The 23,103-nt window shown below is 56.5% G+C and overlaps 1 protein-coding gene across 1 annotated transcript; it reads right to left on the bottom strand.

Moving 5' to 3' along the window:
- MRC2 (mannose receptor C-type 2) lies at positions 1-20,698 on the bottom strand. Its single transcript, XM_015885857.2, has 30 exons — positions 20,428-20,698; positions 13,208-13,606; positions 12,016-12,189; positions 11,701-11,865; positions 11,437-11,550; positions 10,774-10,917; positions 10,088-10,276; positions 9,632-9,786; positions 9,282-9,389; positions 7,675-7,790; positions 7,420-7,568; positions 7,099-7,316; positions 6,743-6,885; positions 6,561-6,663; positions 6,287-6,425; positions 6,171-6,206; positions 5,634-5,794; positions 5,389-5,456; positions 5,065-5,165; positions 4,826-4,971; positions 4,569-4,683; positions 4,325-4,488; positions 3,971-4,079; positions 3,351-3,589; positions 3,100-3,268; positions 2,796-2,945; positions 2,408-2,527; positions 2,003-2,182; positions 1,801-1,827; positions 1-1,182 (listed from the first exon to the last, which is right to left on the bottom strand). The coding sequence occupies exons 1-30, from the start codon at positions 20,534-20,536 to the stop codon at positions 962-964; spliced, it is 4,431 nt and encodes a 1,476-aa protein (XP_015741343.2). The 5' UTR covers positions 20,537-20,698; the 3' UTR covers positions 1-961.
- Positions 20,699-23,103: the final 2,405 nt, after the last annotated feature.

Raw genomic sequence — 23,103 nt, 5'->3', positions numbered from 1 at the left:
TGTGTGAAAGACGTATATATTCAGCACGCACTCAATACAGCATAGCAAAAAAAAAAAAAAAAAAAAAAAGGAAAAAAAAAAGAAAAAAAAAAAGCTATTCTTTCCATTAAAGGGGAAGGGGGGGGAATTAAACAACCAAACCTCCAAAATGACCACCAAAAAAAGCACAGAATCGGTCCCCAACCTACATCCCTAATGCTCATCCACAAGATCAGCTGCTCCATACGCCATCCCTGCCCTACATGGAGAGCACACAGCAGCCCTGAGCCCTTTGCTTTGTGCTCCTGAGCCCTTTGCTTTGTGCTCCTGAGCCCTTTGCTTTGTGCTCCTTCCTTTGCACTCTCTGCAGTTGGCCAATGGGACCTCAACTGGCACAGCTACGATGAGAAGGATGCGTGGGGCTTCCAGTTCTCCCACCTGCTGGTGGTGTGGGTTGCTCTGTGCTAAATGGGATGGGGGGCAGCGAGTGGGATGGGATGGGATGGCACTGCCAGCCCAGGGGGAGCATGGTGGGGAGAAGAGCTGCAGCGCCGGGCATGGGAACATCGGGGTTAAGGGGGGACCACAACTCTGCTGCTGGGGGAGGTGAGGATGAGGTGGGTGGAGAGAGGACCGAGGGAAGGGGAGGTAGATTGGCTTTGGAGACCTCTTGCCCAGGAGGATGTGCTCTCAGACTCATGTTGTCTGGGGGATATGAGCCCCTGCAGGGCTCTGACTGCCCATGCACACCTTCTCCCCAGGGGAAGGTGTCTCGGAGCCCGGCCAGGGAAAGCTCTCCAAGTGGAGGCAGCTTTCCTCTGAACCTCTGAGCCCTGAAACCGCCTCCACAGCTGCTGCAGGAGCTTCCAGCAGCCAGGGGCAAGCCTGGGGGTATGGCAGCAACCCCAACCCCAGCCTCGCTCACCCCGGGGACCGCCTGCGTGCCGATCCCCATCCCCTCCCCTCCCCTCTCCCCCTGCCGTTAGTCCTGCTGCTCATTCATCTCCATGTCTGACACCAGGATGTTCTTCTCGGCCGCTTCGCTGGGGTTGGACGTGGTGCGGCTGTAGCGGGCGCTTTCGAAGGCTCCGCGCTCGGAGCTCCTTCGCTTCTTGTACAGGAAGATGGCGATGCCGAGCAGAGCGCTCAGAGCCAGCGCCGACAGCACCACCACCGCGATAGCCGTCGTGTTCTCCGGCAGAGCTGCGGGGAGGGGAAAAAGCACGGTGAAATAATGATGCTGTATCCTCAAGTCCTTGCCCAAAAGCCAGGCTTGGCTTTGGAAGAGCTTCAGCTGGGGGTTCTGCTGGAGGGTGGGTGGATAGAATGGGGCAAAGAGGGACAAAATTGGGGTGTTCTGGGTGCATCGTGCCCATGGCAGAGCTCTGGGACAGCCTCTCTGGGTCGGTCCTAATGGGTGTTCGCATCTGGCAGCTGCCCAGGCTGGATCTATAGGATCCCATCAGATGTGGCACCTCCAGAAGAGCAGAGGGTCCAGCAAAGGGCTGGTAGATGTGCTGCTCCACAGATGAGGACTGAGAACTGCCTGGGGATGGGAATGGCCTTAAGCTGAGCCAGGGGAGGGTCAGGTTGGATCTTATAAAAAATATCTTCTCTGGAAAAGAGGGGACGCATTGGCACAGGCTGCCCAGAGAGGTGGGGGAGTCACTGACCCTGGTGGTGGTGAGCTGTGGAGATATGGGGACAAAGCAGGAGTGGTGGGAATGGGTTGGGGTTGGACGAGGATCTTAGAGGTCTTTTCTAACATGAAGGAACAGTTCCAGCTCCTGGTGCTGTGCCCAGGCTGACGGTGCCACTCACCTGCCCTGGAGAAGCTGCTTTCCTCCACTGCAATGGCAACACAGAGAGATAGATAAGCACAAGACCACAGCTCCCTCCCCCATCCCCACAGATCCCACTACACCACAATTACCCCAACCACGGCCAACCTTGCCAGCAGGACACAGCTCTGCCCTGCAGCACCTTGCCCAGAGCCTCAATCCCCCCAACACAAGGTTCCTACCTCGGGGGATCTTGCAGATGACACCCATGGTGACGTTGGTACAGGAGCCCAAGCGCCAGACCCCATTGCTGCTCTGGATCCAGTAGCAGCTGTTCTGGCTCAGCATGCTGGGCCCCGTGTCGTGCTGGCCCCAGTTGGAGTAATTCACAGCTGTGTTGTCATGCCAAACCAAGGTGCCTCCTGGAAGTGAAAGAACTGGGGCTGGGAATGCCCTGGTGCTGAAAGCAGGGGGAGGGGTGACGGGAAGGACCCCCAAGGACAGGGAGGACACATTTGGCACATCTAACACAGCCTGAGACATCAGCCCTTGTAGTCATACCACAACCTGAACCCCCCATGCTGCAGCCACCACCACTACTGAGAACTCATGGTGTTACCCAGGAAGGGTCGTTTTGTGCCCTGTACCTTTGGGGTTGAATGTCATGCCCAGCCAGGCACCCTTGGATGAGCCCTCATACGCCTGGAGGTGCTCCCACACAAAGACGTTCTCCATCTCGTCCTGGATGGACAACACTGAGCCACCAACTGCAGAAGAAAGAGGGGTTGGGGTGAGCTCAGAGCTGGAGATGGAGCTCAGGAGCAGCAGAAATGGGGAAGACAAAGCTAAGGAACTGCTGATGGCCTGTGAGACACATGGGGAGCCCAATGCAAAGCAGTAGTGAGGAGAGATGATGGCTGACCAGGGCAGGGCCATGGCAACAGGGACAGAGGCTACATTTGAAACCATTCTATTATATCCAGAGGTAACATGGGGACACATCCCTTTCCATCCTCTTCCCATCCCCCTCCATACCTTTCTGGCATCTCCTCATTGCATCCTTCTGCCCCAGGGTGATCTCCATGTGGAAGGTGTAGCAGTGGTCCCTGAAGGGGATCCAGGATGAGTCCTCCAGTGACTTGGGGCAGCTCCCACTGTAGCTCCACTTGTGTGTGCGGGGGGGACCTGGCAGGGGGGACAGAGTTGGGGGACAGGGGTTATCAGGGCACCCAACCCCATGGGTTGAGCTCCAGAAGGTCCCCAGTAGGACGCCACCTCCAAACCAACATCACACCCACTGCTGGGGTCCATGGAGCCCCCCGGGCCATCCACCACGCACCCGACTGGAGCTGGCAGATGCCGCCCTGCAGCTTGGTGTCACAGCCAGCCGTGCGCCAGCTCCCATCCACATCCATGTAGGCACAGCCAGCAGCCTGCTGGGGCTCCCCATCCTGCCAGTTGGCGTAGAACAGGTTCTCCTCCGACAGCCATGAGTAGCTCCGACCACCCTAGAGAGCCAAGGGGAGAGGCTGAGGGGCAGCTGACACCCCCTGCGGACCCCCACCCTGGGTGCCTACCCTGTGTCCTCACCTCGTTGTTGGCCAACCCGATCCAGAGTGGGGCCCGTAGGCTGCTGATGGCCTGGGTGAGGAAGGCCTGGCTGTAGGGGTCGGGGATGGTGACCAGGGTGGCATTGAGGGTCTCACACAGCAGCAGGGCCTCGTGCCACCTGAGGGGCTTCTGCAGGATGCGGTAAGTGCTGTTGTGGTAAAAGAGGGTGCCGGTGGGCGAGGGGGGGTACGGCGTCCGCGCAGCGCTCAGGGATGGGTCTGGGGGAGCAAAGAGACATGGTCAGAGGATGCTTCTGCATGCCAGGGGTCACCTCCTTGCCTGTCCCCCACCAAGCTGGGGAGTTCTCACAGCAGTGCCATACATGGGACATGTGCACCTGGCTGCAGAGGGCATGTCCCCATGGGCTGCCATCCTAACCTTGAGGATGCCCATCAGATGCACGTTGCTATAGAGCCCACCAGGCTGGGCTGATGTACACAGGGTCAGCAGCACCCCAGGAAACAATAGGGCCAGGTGCTCTACAAGGTTTGCCCTCCTGGATGTTGCCCCATGCTCCCCCAGAGCCAATCCCATTGCTCCCCATTGCTTACAGCAGCCCCCACCTCTGCACAATGGGGCTCTGTCACCCCTCACCCTACCTATGCTCCGCTGGCAGATGTAGCCGTGCTTCTCCTCCACACAGCTCCGATCATCCCAGCGCCCCGTGAAGTGGGGGGGTGAGCCATGCCACACCACCACACAGTTGGTCTGCAGGCCAAGCCACAGAATCAGAATGACCCTCCAGCATGTGCCCCACCACACACAACCCCCAGCCCATAGAGCCTACAAACAGCAGGACCAGATCCTGCTCTGCCCACAGAATCCCCCCCTGCAGTGTGCAACCTTCAGCCCATTCCGGGGGTGGGACACCACACTGTAACCTCGAGGTGGTGGGGGTCCCAACCCCTCTCCATCCCAGGGCCAGGGGATGCAATGGAGCAGTGGGGTCTCACCGGCTTGTCACCAGGGCTGGAGGAGCTGCACTCCGAGGGCTCCCCAGGCGCCCAGCTGACGTGTCGCAGAGGTTCATCCTCCACCCACTGGAACTCCTTCTTGGCATCATGGAGGCCAATCCAGAGGTCGAAGGAGATGTTCAGCAACATGGATGTGATGAAAGCTGCGAGGGATGGCGAGGCGCTGAGGGCCACCTCCAGCAGCCCTGGGACTGATGCTGGCGGAGGTTGGGGGGTGACATACCCTGCTCCAAAGGGCTGGAGATGGTGGCCAGCACAGCGCCCTGGCTCTCACAGGCCTGCTTTGCCTCCGGCCACTTCACGATGTCAGCTTTGTCGTGGCCATTGAAGCTGAAACACTGCACGGGCACCGGGGGCACAGGGTGGTCTGGGAGTGTTCCCATCCCACAGCCATCACTCCCAGTCCCAAAACCCCAACCTCTCTTTGCCCCCAAGCCCAGACCCATCCTGCTTTATTTGGCCCCTGCCCGCCCTGCTCACCTTGCTGAGGAATGGGACCCAGCCACGTGGACAGCCCCCACTTGTGGGAGCGGGTGGTGGTGGGATGGATGGCTTCACAGCAGTGGCGTTGCTCCGTTTGCAGATGTAGGGCAGAGCTGTGGGGCATTTCTGATCCCCCCAGTCCTCTGTGGGGAGAGATGGGGCAGGGACACCCCCTCAGCTCAGTCTGCAGCCCTTGGCTCCTCCGGAGCTCAGCACTGCAGGATGCGGCCCCTCACCTCTGCTGGCCGTCATATAGACACACTTCTTGTCCTTGCTGATGGGACGGGGTTTGCCTGGTGCCCAAGAGACAAAGTTGAGGAGGGACCCATCAGACCACCTAGGAAAGCACAAAGCAAGGACTTGGTGAATGGTGCGAACTGGCTGCAATGGGACAAGTAGCACAGCCAAACTGGGACCGTGCTGCAGCTCTTCCCTCTCCTGGGTGAGGAACCAGCAGCCTTCACCCCAGCACCCCAGAAGCACCAACCCAGGATGGGCACAACCTGAGACAGGTGTTGAGTGCTCTAGGGATACAGGGGGCTCTGGTCCACACAACTTACTTGAACCTGCCATCATTCTCGTAGGTGTGCAGCCCAATCCACCAGTGCTGCTCTTGACCCCTGGAGAACTGCAGGATCAGAGAGGGGACATCAGTGCCTGTTCCAGGGCCCTGAACACCCCACCACCACCACCCACCCAAGGCACACAGAGCCAGGCTGTCCCCAAATAAGGCCATGGAAGAAGGGGGATGTGATGGGCACAGAGCAGCCCTGGAAAGCAGCATTCAGACAAGGGCACCTCCTACCTTCTTCAGGTTCTGGCCCAGGAAGCGCAGCTCGGACTCGCTGTGCACTGATACCAGCTCTGCCTGGAACCAGCTGCAGATGCGCTGTGCCTGCATCCACGTTGAGTGGTGCTCAAAGAACTTGTACTCAGCCTCTTGGTACTTCACCCACTCTTTGCTGCCTGCAAGCAGAGACTCAGCATCACACTGCAGCTGGGCCACCTCCTATGTCCCAGCACGTCTTCCCCATGAGGGTTTGCCTGCTGAGCTGCTCCCTGCAGGACTCAACATCCATCTGGGAGCTTGAACCTGCCCTGCTGTGGGTGATCAGGAGGAACCAGCCCCAAGCAGCAACAACAGTGGAGCTGAGTTCTGGTGTTGGGCTGGAGCTGAGGACATTTTGGTTCCCACCCTGGCTCCCACTCCCCCATGAACCCACACACAAGGTCTGTCCTTCTCCGGGTAACACTGCCCATCCCCAATGCCCTGCTGTGAACGTGGGTTGCTTGCACCCAGGGAGGATGGTAGAACCAGATGGACACACAGCCCCTAACGCACCTTGAGTTGTGATCTCCGGCTCCTTCACATCGGTTCCTGGAGAAGGAAAAGGGAAGCTGTGACCTTACCTGCAATCCCCTGTGGATGCTGCCTGGGGTAGCACTGCCACACGGTACCTTTGGGCAGTTTGCAGATCCAGTCCAGCTGGGCTTCACACTGCATCGGCATCCACTGCAGGGAGGCCAGGTCCAGCACCGCACAGTTCCGGATGTCGTCGTCATCGTAGTTGCTGCGGTCAAAGTTGTGGTAGAAGAACTGTGGGCCGAGACAGATAGGAAGGGCTGGGGCTCCTGGGCTGGATTTACACCCCAAAAACATCCCCTAATCTTCCAGTAAAAGCTGCCTGCAGTGCTGCTGCTCCCCGGCTCAGCTCTGCACTGCTGGACTCACCCCCAACCCATCGCTCCACCTCCAGCTCCGGTCCCCTGATGGGTCACGTCGGTTGAGGCCGATCCAGAACCAGTGCTGCTCGTGGATCTCTGGCTCTGACTCCCTATGGGAAAAGGTCAGAACACAGCCAACCTCCAACCTGGAGGCTTTTTTTAATTGCACTTTCACAGCCGGCCCCTCACCCAAAAATCTTGTTGAGGGTGTTAGCCACAAAGTGCTCCTCCTCGTAGCTGCCCAGGCTGAGCAGCTGGGCTCCCAGCTCCCGGCAGAACTCCTGTGCTGCGATCCACGTCTTCTTCTCTTGCAGCTTGTCAAAGTTAAACACCTGGGGATGAAGGAAGGCAGGGAGCTCAGCCCTGAGATCCCACTTGGATACCCCTGACTTGGGCGGGAGGAGGAAACAGAGCATCATCTCTACCCTACAAGCAGCAGCATCCCAACTTCCAGCCCCAGCGCTGTGTCCAGGATGCCTTTTGCATGCACCCCACCCACAGGATAGGGGCACAGCTGAGGTTCACTGCAGCCCAGCACCCTGTACCTTGTAGCAGTGCCGCAGCTTGGGGTCTGCACTCCATCCCAGGGGGCAGGTCCCGGTGAGGCTGGGTGTGGGGTAGGCGCTGGGCAGCTCGGGGTTCACCGGTGTGCCCAGGTTCTGCCGGCAGATGTACTTGGCCTTGAAGGTGCTGCAGTTCTTCACCTCCCAAAGCCCCATGGAGCTGCCAGTGGCCAGGGCCACACAGCCACCCTTATTGTAACCTGCAGCCAGCCTCAGGGTCAGGCTGTGGCTGTGACAATCCCCTTCTTAGGTAGAACCATTGGGGATGGGGACATCCCGTCCCACCCGCTGCCATCCCCTTACCGGGCTGGTCGCGGTTCCAGTGGGTGTACATGACCTCATCTCCACTCAGCCAGCGGAAAGCTCCCGTCTCATTGATGTCCTGCAGGGCTGTCCAGAAGTATTCTCCATCCCATCCATAGATGAGGCTGCTGACATACGCCTGCTCAAACCTGGAGGGCAGACGCTGTGAGCTGAGGCCCCATTGCCTTGATCTCATCCCAACCAATGGGTAAAACCCCATCCCCATGCCGCTCATTTCCAGGGCACGATGCTGACCTGTTGGTGATAGTGACCAGCGTGGAGCCGTAGTCAGAGCACATCTTGCGGGCATCGCTGTAGGTGACGCGGTCCTCACCCAGCCAGAAGCAGGAGGGGCTGTGCCACTTCCAGCCCTGGGGACATGAGACAGCAAAAGTTGGTTGGGGTTGGAATGGACCTCCACAGAGATCCCCTCAGCCTTTTCTCCTCTTTTCCAGGCTCTCTGATGCTCTCAACCTGTCTCCATCAGAAGGTTCTCCAGGCCCCCATCAGCTCTGCAGCCCTCTGCTGGGCTCTCTCCAGCAGTTCCCTGTCTGCCTTGAACTGGGGAGCCCAGCAATGGCTGCAGTGCTCCAGATGTGGCCTCCCCAGGTCAGAGCAGAGGGGAGGAGCACTTTCCTCATCCTGCTGGCCACCCTGGGGTCTCATTGCTTTCTTGGCCACCAGGTCACACTGCTGGCTCATAGTCCCCTCATCATGACCCCTTCTGCACTGAGCTCCTTTTCAGCAGCTCAGCCCACAACCCGTACTGGTGCATGTGGTTATTCCTCCCCAGGCGTAGGACTCTACATATGCCTCTGTAGAACCTTCATAAGGTTCTTCTCAGCCCAACTCTCCAGCTGAACCCATGCCAAAACTGTCCCCAAACATGGGGGCTGAGCCCCTGTGTTGGGGTGGGGACATGGGATGGGAGCCACGTCCCCCACTGTCACCTCCAGCTTTTCCTGGGAGGTCTCTGACCCCCAGCTGACCCGGCATGACCAAGCTCTAGCAATCCTATGATCCCAAAGGACAGGGCTGCAAGGAAAACAAACAGCCAGACAGCTTCAAAGCAGCATATATCATTCTCCCTGCCAGCATCCAGCCCTGCCGGGGAGCAGGGAGGGAGGGGAGGATTATCCTCCTCTTGTGTCGTGGGGCTGAACAGAGAGCAAGTCCCACTGCAGCCTGCTTTAATCACCCGCCTGTTGATATTGGAGCCCGTCCAGAGCTGGACACACAACAGTGCCTGTCTGCTGCCAGGGCAGGGAGAGGGCAGCAGCACAGGGAGGGATGCACACGTGATGGGATGTCAAAGGGTGGGAAGGGTGAGAGGGCTCAGCCCCCTCCTGACACTGTCAGGATCAGCAGCACTGCAATGGGCTCCCCATCCCATCCCATCCCATCCCATCCCATCCCATCCCATCCCATCCCATCCCATCCCATCCCATCCCATCCCATCCCATGTCCATCCCATCTCCATCCCATCCCCACCTCACTGGGCTCCTGCATGGAGCAGATTTGCTGCTGCATTTTGATACATCAAGACTCAATGTAAGCAAGCAGGGGAAAAAAAAAATAAATATGAAGTTCTGTGCAGGAAACTCAAGCCAGAGCAAGGGGGAGGATCTTGGATGATGAAAGCATGAATTTTATCCCAATTTCTTCTTGTGGCCTCATGCAGCTGCAGAAGCCCAGGACTCTGCAGTCTCCTGGGCACAGACCTGCAGCTCTAGGAGTGCCAAAGGGACCTTCAAGGCTGCACTTTGCAAATCCATCTTACATCTGCTGAGCACTGAGAGATTACCCAAGAGACTGCACCCCGTTGGCACGGGGATCCCATGCCTGCCCCATGTCCCCCTCACCTTTCTGCATCCGTGGTCATCCTCCTCTTTCTCCTGGCTCACCTGGCCGGGCTTTTTGCAGATGGAGGGCAGGCTCTGGTTGCATGGGCTGTCATTCCACCTCCCTTCCTGGAAAAGGTGGAAAAGAGCAGGACTGAGCCCAACTCACAGCCCTGAGGAATTTCCCAGCCTGTACGCCATTGATTTTCCTTCCCTGCATCAGCCCCCATGGATGCTCTGGATCCCTTCCCTCCCAGCAGCTGGGATGAGCCAGGTTCAATCCAAGCAAGATATACTCCCTCAGGCCCCTCCTCCCTTGCCATAAGGATGCCATGGGGGTATAGGATGTGTTTCCTGCCCCATGCTCTCACCGGTCCCCAGATGGTGACACAGTCCTCCAGGCTGTCACGAAAATTGTTGGGCTCGAAGGGGTGCCAATAAGTGAACCTCACGGGTGTCCCATCCGACCACTCGAAGTTCATCTGCAGCTTGAGGTCATTTAAACCAATCCAGAGCTCTTCCACGTCTGCCAAAACAGGAGGCTCAGGGCCAGGAGGCAGAACGCCCTCTGCCTGACTGCAATCTTGCAGAGACCCTCCCCAGAGGGCTGCAAAACCCCTCCCCAAGCCCCCACCCTGCATGGGAGCTGCAGGGCTCAGCACCATGCAGCAGACAGGGCAGGGATGCTCTCTCCCCACAGAGGAGCAAACGGAACAAAATCTGCCTACTTCTTGGCGTTTTCCTCCTATTTCTGCATTAACCAAATGGAATCAGTGCTATTTTCAGATGCACGCCCCACACCCATAGGCTGGATGGGCTCCCCTCACCTTGCTTGACCTGCTTGGTGACAAACTCCAGCTCAGAGAGTGTGTGGATGCTGACCAGGTCCCCCCCGCTCCGCAGGCAGGTCTTCTTTGCATCCTGCCAGCTCTTCTTCTCTCCCACCAGGCGGTAGCAGTTGGATTGGAAGGACAGCCAGCTGGGCTCACAGTCCACTTTCACCTCCGACCATGAATCTGGCAGGGAAAAGCAACACAGGGCTCCCACCCTGCTCCTCCAGCCTCTCCTCTGAAGGGGACTGCGGTGGTCCCAGGGGGATGCTTAGAGAGTGCTTTGTGCTTGGGACAAGAGCCTAAGACATGGGACAGCTATAGGCAAAGCTTTGCACCCAACGGCAAGGCACAAGTATTGGCAAGGTGCAAGCAGTGGTAACTTTAGCGCTCCAGGAAAATAAAATCCCTTCTGTTTGTACATCATCGATGCAATAGCAGAGCCCAGAGATCTGGGGAAGCACCAGGGATCTCCCATTTCTCCTGCTGCCTCTCCTGATGTCTGACCTGTGAGCATACAGAGCACTGAGGTGGTGCTGCTTTGCAGCCTTCCAAGTCGATGCCCACCCTGGTGCACCCTGATCACCTCCATGAGCTGCCAGTTAGGACCAGAGCTGGGGAATGGTGGGGAAGCTGGGATCCCACCTGCACCCACAACCTGGGGTTGCTCAGCCCCTACTCACCTGTCAGGAAGGGGTCAGTGGTGGCATTGGGCTTCTTCTTGCAGACGTAGGGGAGGGCAATGCCGCAGTCACGGTTCTGCCATCCCCCAGAAGACTCGGTGCGGATCACACCACAGTTCTCCTCGCTGGGGTTATCAGGCTGGTCTGGAAATGGATGGAAGGGGGACAGACTGCTGGGGGCTCACAGAGCAGGGTTTGCAGGACACAGCTCTCCTCGCCCCAGGAAGAGATGGATTGATTTTGTGGCACAGTAGGGATTATTTGTTGTGCCTTGATGCATGAGGACCTGGAGCATTGGGTGAACTAGAAATGCCAGGTGGCAGTCAGTGGTTGTCCCCACACCTCCTCCAGGGGCATATTTATCCCATGAGTGCCCTGGGGGTGATGACATCAGGCACAACCGGAGCATCCCCTGCAATGGGTCCTTCTGCCCCGTGAGCTGAGGGTTAGAGATGGAAGTGGGCAAATAATGCCACCAGTGTCTTCCACATCAGGCCATCGAGCTGCCCATCACTGGTATTCAGCAGCACTTGAAACAAGGATGCTCAGATCAGGGCACCTTGGCAGCCCAGGACACTTCTCCTGCCACCTTCCCAGAGCCACATCCTCTGCTCACAGCCCATCCCCTGCCCCTGTTCCCCCCACACACAGCCCCCAGCTCACCGCTCTCCCAGTTGAGGTATTTGAGTGGCGAGTTGTCAGACCATTGCCAGCCCCCATTGATGTCCAGGTCATTGAGCCCAATCCACAGCGTGGAGCTGTACCCAGTCAGCAGCCCTGAGACCAAGGTAGAGAGAGGATCATCATCAGCCCTCCAGCTCCATGCACATCCCCAGCCCATAAACCAAGCCCAACTCAACCAGGATAGAGAGTGCAACCAGTTGACCCTGGTGTCACCAGTTCTGCCCCAGGGCCACCCTGCCTCACCATTGATGTAGGTCTGCTCATGGATCTCGGTGATGCTGAGCAGGTTGGCTCCTTGCTGCTCACAGCTGTTCCAAGCCTCCCGCCAGGACAGTGTAGACTGGAAATTGAACTGGTAACAGCTGTTGGTGAGATGGTCCTTGTCCCAAAAGGTCTCACAGTCATTGCCTATGGGGACAAGCAGTTGGCACCCAGCACATCCCACCCCAGCTCCAAAAAAAACCCAAACCAAACCAATATCCCACCTAAGCCAGGCACTGAGCATCCACCAGGATGCCCCTGCATCCCATTGGGATGGGGCAAGCCACCCACACTTACTCTTTATGGGACAGAAGCCCCATCGCTCATCCTTGCCATAGTCCTGGGTGGTGGCACACCAGAGGTGGCCATCCTCCCGACCTGTGCTGGTGCACTCATGGAACCATTGGTTGTCGTACTTGAAGGGGATGGTGCAGGGCTTCCCATGTGAGTTGCCCTGGATGGTGTAGATCTCTGCAAGAGAAGAGGGTCCCCCCATAAGGCTGCAGCAAAGGGGAGCTGAGGTTGAGGTTTCTCCTGGTTTGGGGTCCAGGGGGGGGCAGGATATCCTGGCTTTGGCTGGGATAGTTGATTTCCTCCTTACAAGCTGTGTTTTGGATTTAGGATGAAAATAATGTTGATAACACAGCCATGTTCTACTTGTTGCTGAGCAGCACTTACACTGAGTCAAGGACATTTCAGCTCCTCACACTGCCCTGCCAGGGGGGAGCTGGGAGGGCACAGAACAAGGACAGCTGGCCCACATTGGCCACAGGGACATCCCAGACCATACGATGTCATGTGGAATGATAAAACTGGAGGAGCTGGAAGGGGGGGGCTGTGGGAACTGGCTGAGCATCAGCTGGCTGGTGGTGAGCAATTGCCTTGTGCATTGCTTGTTCTGTTTATTCTTTTGGCTACTGTTGATTTTTTTCTTTTTCTTTCCCAATTTTTTCCTCCTTACGAAGCTGCCCTTATCTCAACTCATGACTTCTTACACTTTATTTTTCTCCCCATACCACTGCAGGGTTGGGGCAGAGAGCTGCATGGTGTTTAGCTTGGGACTGCTTTGGCCTAAGGGCTATCACTACTGTTAATGGCTCCTGGGTGTCTGCAAGGCATCAAGGCAATGGGGACAAAGAGAATCACAGATTCATTAAGGTTGGGAAAGATCTCTAAGCCCAACCACCAACCTCCCCTCCCATGCCCACTAAATCAAGTCCCTCAGTACCACTCCAGGGATGGTGACTGCACTGCTGTGCCAATACAGAACCACAGAATTATTAAGAATGGCAAAGAACACAAAGAGAAGGGAAGCCCCATTTGGAATACTGCATCCAGCCCCGAGGCCTGATCCAGGGGGGGGCAACCAGCCCACAGCAAGGGGTGGGACTTGTGGGGTCCTTGGGGTCCCTTCCAACCCAACCATGCTGCGATGTTATGTAGCATTATAGGAAGCAGATGGCGAGCCCGGCAAGTGACAAAGCCTTACCAGAGTAGGGCACAGAGCACAGATCCTCCTCAGTTCCATATGTCCTCCACTGAGAGCTGCGTGCCTGGTCACCCCTATCCAGCGAGGTGTTGTTCGGTCGGGCTCCGAGGTGCTGTGAGAGCTGCTCCCCAAGACCACGGCAGCTCCAGCGCATGTTGATGGACTCACGATCGCACTCATAGGTGGCCAAAGGGTGCAGGCCAGAGGTGGCATTGCCCCCATGCCATGACACCCCCAGGCACTGCATGGCCCCCACGTTGAAGAGGCGGTTGCGTGAGACCCATTTCCACTGGTGGGCTGGGGAGCTGGCATTGCAGCCCTTGGCAAGCCGCACCAGAGAGTCCTTCGTCTCCAGGCAGCCCTGTGCGCCCACGTTGTAGATGAGGAAGACTTTGGAGTCTGGGTTGTGAGAGGGGAAGAAGCGTAGAGAAAGAAAGGGTTAAAGTGCTGCCAGTGGTTGGCCTGGCATCATAGATCATAGAACCAACAAGGTTGGGAAAGACCTCCAAGATCACCCAGACTTGTCACCAATATTTCCCTCTACACCATGTTCCTCAGTACAACATCCGAACGTCTCCTGAACACCTCCAGGGCCAGCAACTCCACCTCACTGAGCTGGCCAACCCTCCGTTAACATGGCCAACCCTTTGAGCTTTGAGCTGGCCAACCCTTCCTTATGACAGAATCACCAGTGTTGGAAATGACGATGTCCCAAGTCCAACCATCCACCTACCACCAATATTTCCCACTACACTATGTCCCTCAGTACAACATCTGAATGCTTCTTGAACATCCCCAGGGATGGTGTCTCCAACTCCCTGAGCTGGACAGCCCTACTTCAAGACGGACAACCCTTCCTTGTCATAGAATCACCAAGGCTGGAAAAGACCTCCATGATCATCCAGTCCAACCATCCACCTGTCACCAATAGACCAAGTCTCAAAGTACAACCTCTAAACACCTTTAGGGGTAGTGATTCCACCTCACTGATCTGGCCAACCCTCCCTTGAGCTGGCCAACCCCTTGTCACCATAGAGTCATAGAACCACCAAGGTTGGAAAAGACCTCCAAGATCATCCAGCCCAACCATCCACCTACCACCAGTATTTCCCCTCTACACCATGTCCCCCAGTACAACATCTGAATGTTTCTTGAATACCTCCAGGGATGGCGACTCCCCCACCTCCCTGGTCAGCCCATACCAGCTTCTGACCACGCTCTGAGAAGTATTTCTTACGCCCAACCTTGTGCAACATGAAGCCATTCCCAGATGTTCATTGGGAGCATCCAAAATCCCAACCTCCACCATGCGCACACCTCACAGCTGCTGCCCATGCTCACAGCTCTCAGTCCCACAGCACTTTCCCAATCCCCCATTGCCAAAGCACATCGCTGAGGGCCTCATTCCCTCTCACCCCCAAAGCTGTAAAGCCAGCAGAGCTCTGCACTGGGACACACCTTCCTGGGCCACCGTGCTTGGCCCAATGAGCCAGTGAAAAGCAGCACGTCAAGAAAACAACATGTATTGTTTTTCCTTTTTCTTTCCTCTTCATCCCATTTCTTCCACCACAAACATCACGAGCAGTCAGCCTGCTCACGGGCCTGGCTATATTTAACTTTGGTTTGCTTTGGTTTTTTGCCATTGTATGAATTTTTTGGTCTGAAAAGGTTCTCATTTCCGATTCATCCCAACCTTCCCCCTGCTCCGGCTATGTTGTTCCAGGCCACCAATCCCACTCATTTCCAGCAAAGAAAAAAGAAATGGAGGGAGGAGGAGGAAGCAACCAGAGGGATTTTGTCCAGCTCTGCAAAAGAGTTCTGTGCACCTCGAGTGGCTCTAAAAAACAGCATTGGAAAGAGTTCATTCCCCAGTGGGGATGGCACCAGGGATGACCTCAAATAATGATGGGTGAGAAGGAGCGCGGGCTGAGCGCGGGCAGTGCTGGAAGCCAAGGATTGGAAGAAGAGACTTGGAGTTTCTCGGAGACATTTTTCAGATTCCAACAAGTTTCAAGCTAAGCAAAACCCTCTTGGAGCAGGGCTGCAGGCTGTGCTTGCAGCTCTTTGTGAGGGGCTGAGCAGCAGAGCTTTGGGGCTGGAAAAACCCTCTCCCTCACGAGCACAGAGAGGGTCAGCAACCAGGACAACCCTCCTGCTTCCATGACAGCCTACATTTGGGAAAGTAAAGGCAAAAAATCAACAACATGAGGAAAAAGGCCTGGGGTCAGCCTGAGGAGTGGGTGATGGGGTGCTCTGTGCCTCACTGCCGCCCACAGTGCTGGATTGATGCTTGCTGGGGCCCACACAATGCTGTGTGGGCTCAAAGGAAGCTGCCCAAGGACAGTCCTGGGGCTGGAAAGGCAGAAAATACAACCATCCTCTAAAAAGAGAACAGCTGGAGTTTGGTAATTATAGCTTAAGAGTTTTGGGCTTGCAGAATAAGGAAGGAATGGGAAGTCACCTGCTGGGACATCACAGTGTGACCCACTGGTTGCTCCTGTGAGGAGCTGCAGGGATATGTTGTGCTCGGGAGCATTAAGCACACACTGGAAGCCCACAGAACTCAGCAGGAACGTGGCATTTCTGGATGTGCCCTGCTGTGCTGCACACACATGGAGCAGAGGGGCACAAACTCCTGCCCCCAACCCATTATCCTGTGCGTTAAAGCCAGTCCTGGCAGGATCCGGTGCTGGTGAAATGATGCTCAACCCTGATCTGCTCAACACAGCAGCAAAACTTGGGCAGAACTGAAGGTTTATGCAGAGCACAACTTCCACCCTCTGCTCTGAAACTGAAGTCCAGTGCAGAAACTACAGAGACATAACCTCTTCTGAATCCATGCACAGAGCACTGGAAATGCCAGCACTGCCTTCCAGTGATAGTACAGCTGTGATGCTCTGCCTGGACCAGCCCAAAACATACCCAAAATCCAGCCAGAAAGCCAGAACTAAAAGGAACTCAGCTCAGCTCTTCCCTCAACAGCTCTGTCACCACACAGCAAATAAGGAAAGCATCACAACCTGCAGTTCTGGGGAGCGTGGGCAGCACATGGGAAGACAGTTAATGGAGGAGGCTGATGATGGATGCTGGTTCCATGGGAGCACACAGGGTCCCTTGTAGCCCCACAGGGTGTAGACCCCATGCAAAAGAAGCAGAACTGCTGTCGTTATCATCATAGTGCAAGGGGGAGTGGAACAGTGATGCAGAGCATCACCCCAAGACCACACAAGGAAGCTGGAGGAGAGGTGGAAGCAGCAGCTCATCCACAATAAAAGCCATGGGGATGTAACCGGTCCAGGAGGAAGGTAAGCACTAGAAAAGTGAAAACCCTGCAACAAAACCTAGAGGAAAAGAGGAACCCCACACTGTTCTCATTGGATACCATTGTCCAACAGTGAGAGCTCAATGTGCACAGCCCTGCATGCACACAGGTGGGGATGGAACCATGGACAAAGGAAGGATCTGACCCTGAATCCATCCATCGTCAGTGATGTGGGTTTGGGTTAGGCAGAAATCCCCCTTCCTTAGGAAAGTTGTACCACAAAAGCCCAGCGTTGCCACCCCCCACTTTGGTACCCCCAGCCCAGGTGAGGCTGCAGGCATCCCCAGCGTTCTGCCATGGAGAAGAGCAAAAGCATGGTCATAATGAGCAAGTTTTGGCCAGAGAGAGCCCACAGAAGGAGCTGTCCAAGGGTGAAGCCCAGAGCTGGAGCTCAGAGCTGCACAGAGCTGCTGAGCGCCTCCTGGCTGATGGAAAAGCTGATATCTGTGGGTGGGGGCCGGCTGGGACGAGCTCCTTACTTGGCTGTGACCAGAGAGGGCTATCAGCACCCTGCTCCATTTCCAAAGCCTCAGAGCGATATTGGATCGAGTCCACATCCCACATCCCAGCTCCCTGAGGGCGGTCAGCCCGCTCTCCTCATCTGGGATGCGGACAAATAAACATCCAGCTGTTTTCCATGGGGGATGCTGTCTGTGGGCAGGGCGAGCAGCTCACCCTGCCTGTGGAAGGGGACGAGGGAACAAATCCCAGCACTGCACCCAGCGTTTGAATTTCCCCTCCTCCTCCCACCCTCTTCCAGCCTCCAGCAGTGGGACGGGGCAGGACAGCCCCAACATACAACCCTATAGTGGGGTCCAGCTGAAAACCATCAACACTTTCAGCGCTACTAACAGCATAAAGACACAGGTTATTCCTCCCATGCTTCTCCAGCACCATTCCTCTTATCTTTCTGATTTACAGGAAAAATCCCATTTACATCCCCATTGTGGCAGCATGAGGAGCAACACAGCACTGAGCTCTGGGAGGGGATGAGAGGAGCCTGTAAACTGCCCTCTGTAAGCACCCAAACTGCCTCAACAGTTCTCTCAAGAAGCTGCCAGTCATCCCCACTCATCATTTTCTAACCCTTAATTAATTAAAGATGGGTCCTTTAAGAATGAGAGCATCTGTGCGGGTCTCTTCTGGGCTCCGAGCAATCTTAAGAATGAGAAAAATGTAGATGCTCCACGGGCTCCACACAGCTCACATTAATTAGAATCTTGCTCCTCGGCAGCGGTGGAGCTGGGATAGATCGCTGGGACAGCCCTTGAGGCCACATGGGCTTCTCCTGTGTCACCATCCCATAAACGTCGGTCGTATGCGGTAACCCCAGGGCCAGCAGCACTTGGAACCATGTAATCACTGAGGCTGGGAAAGAGCATTGCTTGGTGGGGCCCTGGAGACTCAGGTTGGATGTTTGGCAGCAATTCTTTACCCAGAGGCAATGAGGGCCCAGCAGCGCCCAGAGAGCTGTGGGTGCTCCATCCCTGGAGGTACCTGAAGCTGTGGATGTACAGCCTGATCCCACCTCCCTGCACAATCCCAGCTACCAATTCCTTGGAGCTGAGTTTGCTGTGCCAAAAGCAAAGAGGAAAATGGGGAGGACTCCATGCACCGCCTGCTGTGTTTATTTTAAAGGCTGCAAATTCTTCCCCTGGTCCCTTCTGCCCTCTTCCCTCCCCACAAAGCCCCACGGCAGCCTCGGCCCATGGCTCCATGCTGGGGAATGGTTTGGAGGGGTGGAGAAGTTTTCCTTAAGTTCTGTTTTTTCAGCCCATCCCTGTGTGATGGGGAGGGAAGTGATGCCATCAGCTCAGCCCTGAGCCCCCCTCCCTACCAGAGACCTTCCCAGCATCCTTCCCAAGAGCACTCATTTAAAGGGAAATATGGGATTCATCCCAAAAGCCAAGCAGGGATCGTCCCCCAGCAGTGTCTGCCTGGATGGAGCTGTGTGCATTGGCAGCACCTGGGACGTGGCACAGCTATCACTGCTGTCCCCATTAAAGCTGCCTGGTCTTGTGGCAGGGAGTGGAGCTCCCTGGGGACCAGGAAACACCATTAAATCCCATTCTCTATGGAATAAATCACAGAATCATAGAATGGCCTGGGTTGAAAAAGACCACAGTGCTCATCCAGTTCCAACCCCCTGCTATGTGCAGGGTCACCAACCAGCAGCCCAGGCTGCCCAGAGCCACATCCAGCCTGGCCTTGAATGTCTGCAGGGATGGGGCATCCACAGCCTCCTTGGGCAACCTGTTCCAGTGCATCACCACCCTCTGGGTGAAAAACTTCCTCCTAAGATCCAACCTAAACCTCCCCTGTCTCAGTTTCAAACCATTCCCTTGTCCCATCACTGTCCACCCTCACAAACAGCCATTCCCCCTCCTGTTCATACGCTCCCTTCAAGTATTTGAAGGCCACAGTGAGGTCCCCCCCGAGCCTAAACTCAGAAGGAACGGTGCCTGTAGCCGTGCAGCAGGAGAACCTGGGCTGGGGGAGCTGAAAGCAGCCTTGTTCCTCCCCCCTCCCGTTCCCACCTCGGCGGCTCCCACCGACCGCAGGGACAGAGCTGCCTCTGTGCTCCGCGTCCTGCAATAGAGGGGAACGCGCCAGCCCTGGATCCGCCAGCGGCACCGCAGCCAGCATCGGCCCCGATGGGCAACGCAACCCTGCTGGAATCCATAGACCCCATCAGAGGAGCTCACGACTTCGGGACAAGTTTTTATGGGGCCAAGAAGAGGCTGAATGGGAATTCAAATGGGAAAAGTTCATCCGAGAGAGTCCCCACGGGGCAGCGCGCCCGGGATGAACGCTTCAGCTCTGCAACCATCCCTCCCCCATCGCTTCGTCCTTCCCCCCACCCAACCCCCCGAGCTCTGGGCTGCACCATAAAGCGACCCAAAGCCCCGACAGGCAGCGGCTCCCTGCGCGGCTATGGGGAAATGCCACGGGGCGAGGGGGGGAGCGGGGCCGGGCGGCAGCACCTCCCCTCCTGCCATTTCCAAATCTGCTTTGGATTTGCTGAGCCGACGTTAATAAAACAAGGGCCGAGGGGCTCACGTTTGTTACCGTGAGGCCAGAAGTAACCAATATATGTTTATATATTTAAGGCAAATTAATTCAAGGAGCAATGAAACGTTTGCTTCTCTACCGGACTATCCTGGGGTAAAAAAAGGAGCCTGAATCCGCTGCTCCAAACCCTCGGGCATCTGCGCACATGGTGACCTCCGAGGGCTTTAACCCCCCCTCCAACCCCCATCGCCTTCACTGCTAAAGCGGGGAGAAAAGAGAAATGCGGGACAACCCCCCCCCCATCGGGCCCCGATCCCGCGAGTACCCCCATATAGGATTAACGCGCTGTGAGGGGGGGCAGGATGGGGGTCGATGGGACCCCGAAGCCCTTCAGCCCCTCCGGGACACCCCGGGGCGTTGGGAGCCGTGGCCGCCCCCTCCTCCCGGTGCCGCCCCCCCCTCCATCCCGGAGATGCGGCAGCGTTTCCGCCCGGCTCGCCAGGAGCTGCGTGGCCGTACGGAGCGGGGAGCTCAATTCCAAAGGAAGAAAAAAGCCTTTAAAAAAAACAGCGAAGGAACGAGGCTGGAAGGAAGAAAATGCGGCGACGTGGGGCTAAAAAGAAAACACAAACCCACCCCCGAAAAGAACATAACCAAGCAACCAACGAACCGAACTAAAATAAAAGCAAAAAAAAGAAATAAAAAACAAGACAAAACAAAACGAGGAGGGACAAAAAGAGACCGCGGGGAGATGAAGTAAAACAAACGGAGCTGAACGCGACTCGAAGCCGGGAGGAGGAAACAAACCGCAGCGAAACCGATCGGCACCGGGGGGCGAAGCGGCTCCCACCCTCCCCGCTGTTGGCGGTGCCCCCCGCGGTCCCACCTGGGTGCGGGGCGCTGAGCATCGGGTGCAGGGCGAGAAGCAGCAGTAGCCGAGGGCACAGCGGGTACAGCGGGCAGAGGAGGGGCCGCGGCCCCGCGGGGCTCCCCATGCCCCGCAACGCTCCGTTCGGGGCCTCGCTGCTCCCTCCTGGACGGGGTTTGGGGGGGGGGTGGAGGGGAGGTTGGAGGGGGGGGGGATGGCGGAGGGGCGGGAGGGAGATGGGGGAAGAGGAGGGGGAAGAGGTGGAGAAGGAGGAGGAGGAGGGGGTGGGACGGTGAAAAGAGGGAGGAAAGAAAAGAAGAAGGAAAAAAAAAAAAAAAAAGTTGAAAAAATAAACTCGAAGGGTGTGCGGGGAGCCAGGGGCGGCCTCAGACACTGCGTCAGCGGCAGCCGCGCTGCCCTCACCGTGGGCCGGGCCCGATGAGCTCGAAAGGGGGGGGTGGGTGCGGGTTGGGGTCGGGGGCTGCGTGTTGGGGGCTGCTCTGTCCGCCCCCCCCTCCCCCCCGCGGCTCCGGCAGTGCGGGTGGATGCGCCCCGCTCCGTGTTGCTTTGCCCGACAGCAGCGCTGACAGCCGAGCTGGCACCGATCCCCCCCCGCCCCTTCCACCACCACCCACGGGCTGGGTGATTTCTGAACAACTCTGAGCTATTTTTTAAGCTTATCTGTCTCGATATGAAACATTTCCATCCATCCGGTGCTACACAACCTCCAAGTGCCCTGCAAAGAGCCGGGTAGGATGCGTTGCCGTTGGGAAGCCCAGCTTTACTTTTAGCTCCGGTTCTCCCATTGCTAGTGATCTCCCTGGGCTCCTGCATGGATGGCTTCGTGCAGAAAAAGGCTGGAAATCAGCTTAATTCCCTGCCTTGTAGGGCTGCGTGTTTCTATCTGAGCCTGTTCAGGTGTTTGGGGTTAAAATCATTAAACACCAGCAGCAACAACCACAGGGAGCTGCTCAAACAAGGGGGAGATGCTGTAATGAGGGGGCACCCCGAGGGGATATAACCTCCTATAAGGCCCAGGGAAGACAAATGAGCATGGCACTGCCTGCAGGATGGAGCCCTGAAATGGAGCGGTGCGATGGATGCTGCTGGGCTGCCACGTTTAGTTTGGCAGCTCTTATAAATATAAAGGAATCTGTGGTTTCCCAGCATGGCAGGAAGGACCTGCAGAGTGGGGCCAGGGTGGGATTTGGGGATACAAACCCTCCAGGAGGGGCTTAATTAAGAGCATCAGCATCTGGGCTGTTGGAGCAGTGGATTAGTTTTAATTAAAGCAGCTCTGCTCTGGGGGCTGCTGACAACAGGGGAGAGGAATGGGTCCATATAGGGTCTGGGTTGGCCCCATCCCAAAGCCTTGGGGTGGGGTGGTGCCATCAGTGGGATGCAGTGGAGCTCTAAACCCTACAGATGGGTCCCCATTCCAAAGCTTTGGGGTGGTGTCACCAGCTGAGGTGCCATCAATGGGATGCAATGGAGCTCTAAACCCTACAGATGTGTGCCCCTATATGACAGACCCAACAGCGCTTTGCCAGGAGCTGAATCCCACCTGCAAGAGGGATCACAGCCAGATCCTACAGAGCATCACTGCCCCCCGACATACACATTTACTAGATCAGGTTGCCCAGGAGACCCCATAGATCCCCATAGAGACCCCATAGACCCCATAGATCTTCATAGAGACCCCATAGATCCCCATACAGGCCCCATAGACCCCATAGATCCTCATAGACCCCATAGATCTTCATAGAGACCCCATAGTGCTGTTAGAAGATAATTAGCACTTCCTAATAATGAACCCCCCCCTCCCGGTTCAAGCCAACAGCTCCTCGCTTACTCTCCTCCTAATCCGGTTGAATTGTTACTCGTCGGAGCAGATCTGGAGGAAATGCCTTTTTTTTCCCTCCCCCCTGGGGCATTTCCAAGCTGTCTGACCCCGCTGGCCCCAACGAGCTGCTGCAGGGACAGCTTTGGGGAAAGCTTTTAGCACCGAGTGAGGGCCGGGAAGCGAGGATTCATCCCAGCTGAGTCAGCAGTGGGAGATTCCAGGCTGCGGATGGAGCATCCCCGCCTGCTGTTTGAGAGAACGAAATAAACACTGCTTGTCGTGATGGTCGATTGATGATGGTGATTGCATGCACCAGTACAGGCTGGGGGAAGAGCTGCTGGAGAGGAGCTCTGCTGAGAGGGACCTGGGCATCCTGGTGGATGACAGATTAACCATGAGCCAGCAGTGTGCCCTTGTAGCCAAAAAGACCAATGGCATCCTGGGGTGTATTAAAAAGAGCGTGTCCAGCAGGTCGAAGGAGGTGATCCTCCCCCTCTACTCTGCCCTGGTGAGGCCTCATCTGGAATATTGTGTCCAGTTCTGGGCTCCCCAGTACAAAAAAGACAGGGATCTCTTAGAAAGAGTCCAGCCACTAAGACATAGAAGGGCCTGGAGCATCTCCCCTATGAGGAGAGACTTAGGGAACTGGGTCTGTTTAGCCTTGAGAAAAGAAGGCTGAGAGGGGACTTGATCCAGGTTTATAAATACCTGAGGTGTGGGAGCCATAGTGGTGAGGCTGGTCTCTTTTCAGTAGTGAATGGGGATAGGACTAGGGGTAATGGAATGAAAGTACAGCATAAGTGAAAATCGACGTGCAGAAGGGGTTGAGAAGCATTTCCTGGGCTCAGACT

This window comes from Coturnix japonica, chromosome 24 (genome assembly GCF_054131305.1).
Source record: "Coturnix japonica strain WE chromosome 24, WE-NBRP24, whole genome shotgun sequence".
Taxonomy (NCBI): Eukaryota; Metazoa; Chordata; class Aves; order Galliformes; family Phasianidae; genus Coturnix; species Coturnix japonica.
The sequence above is the reverse complement of the archived record's forward strand: the minus strand, read 5'-3'. Positions and strand labels throughout refer to the sequence as shown.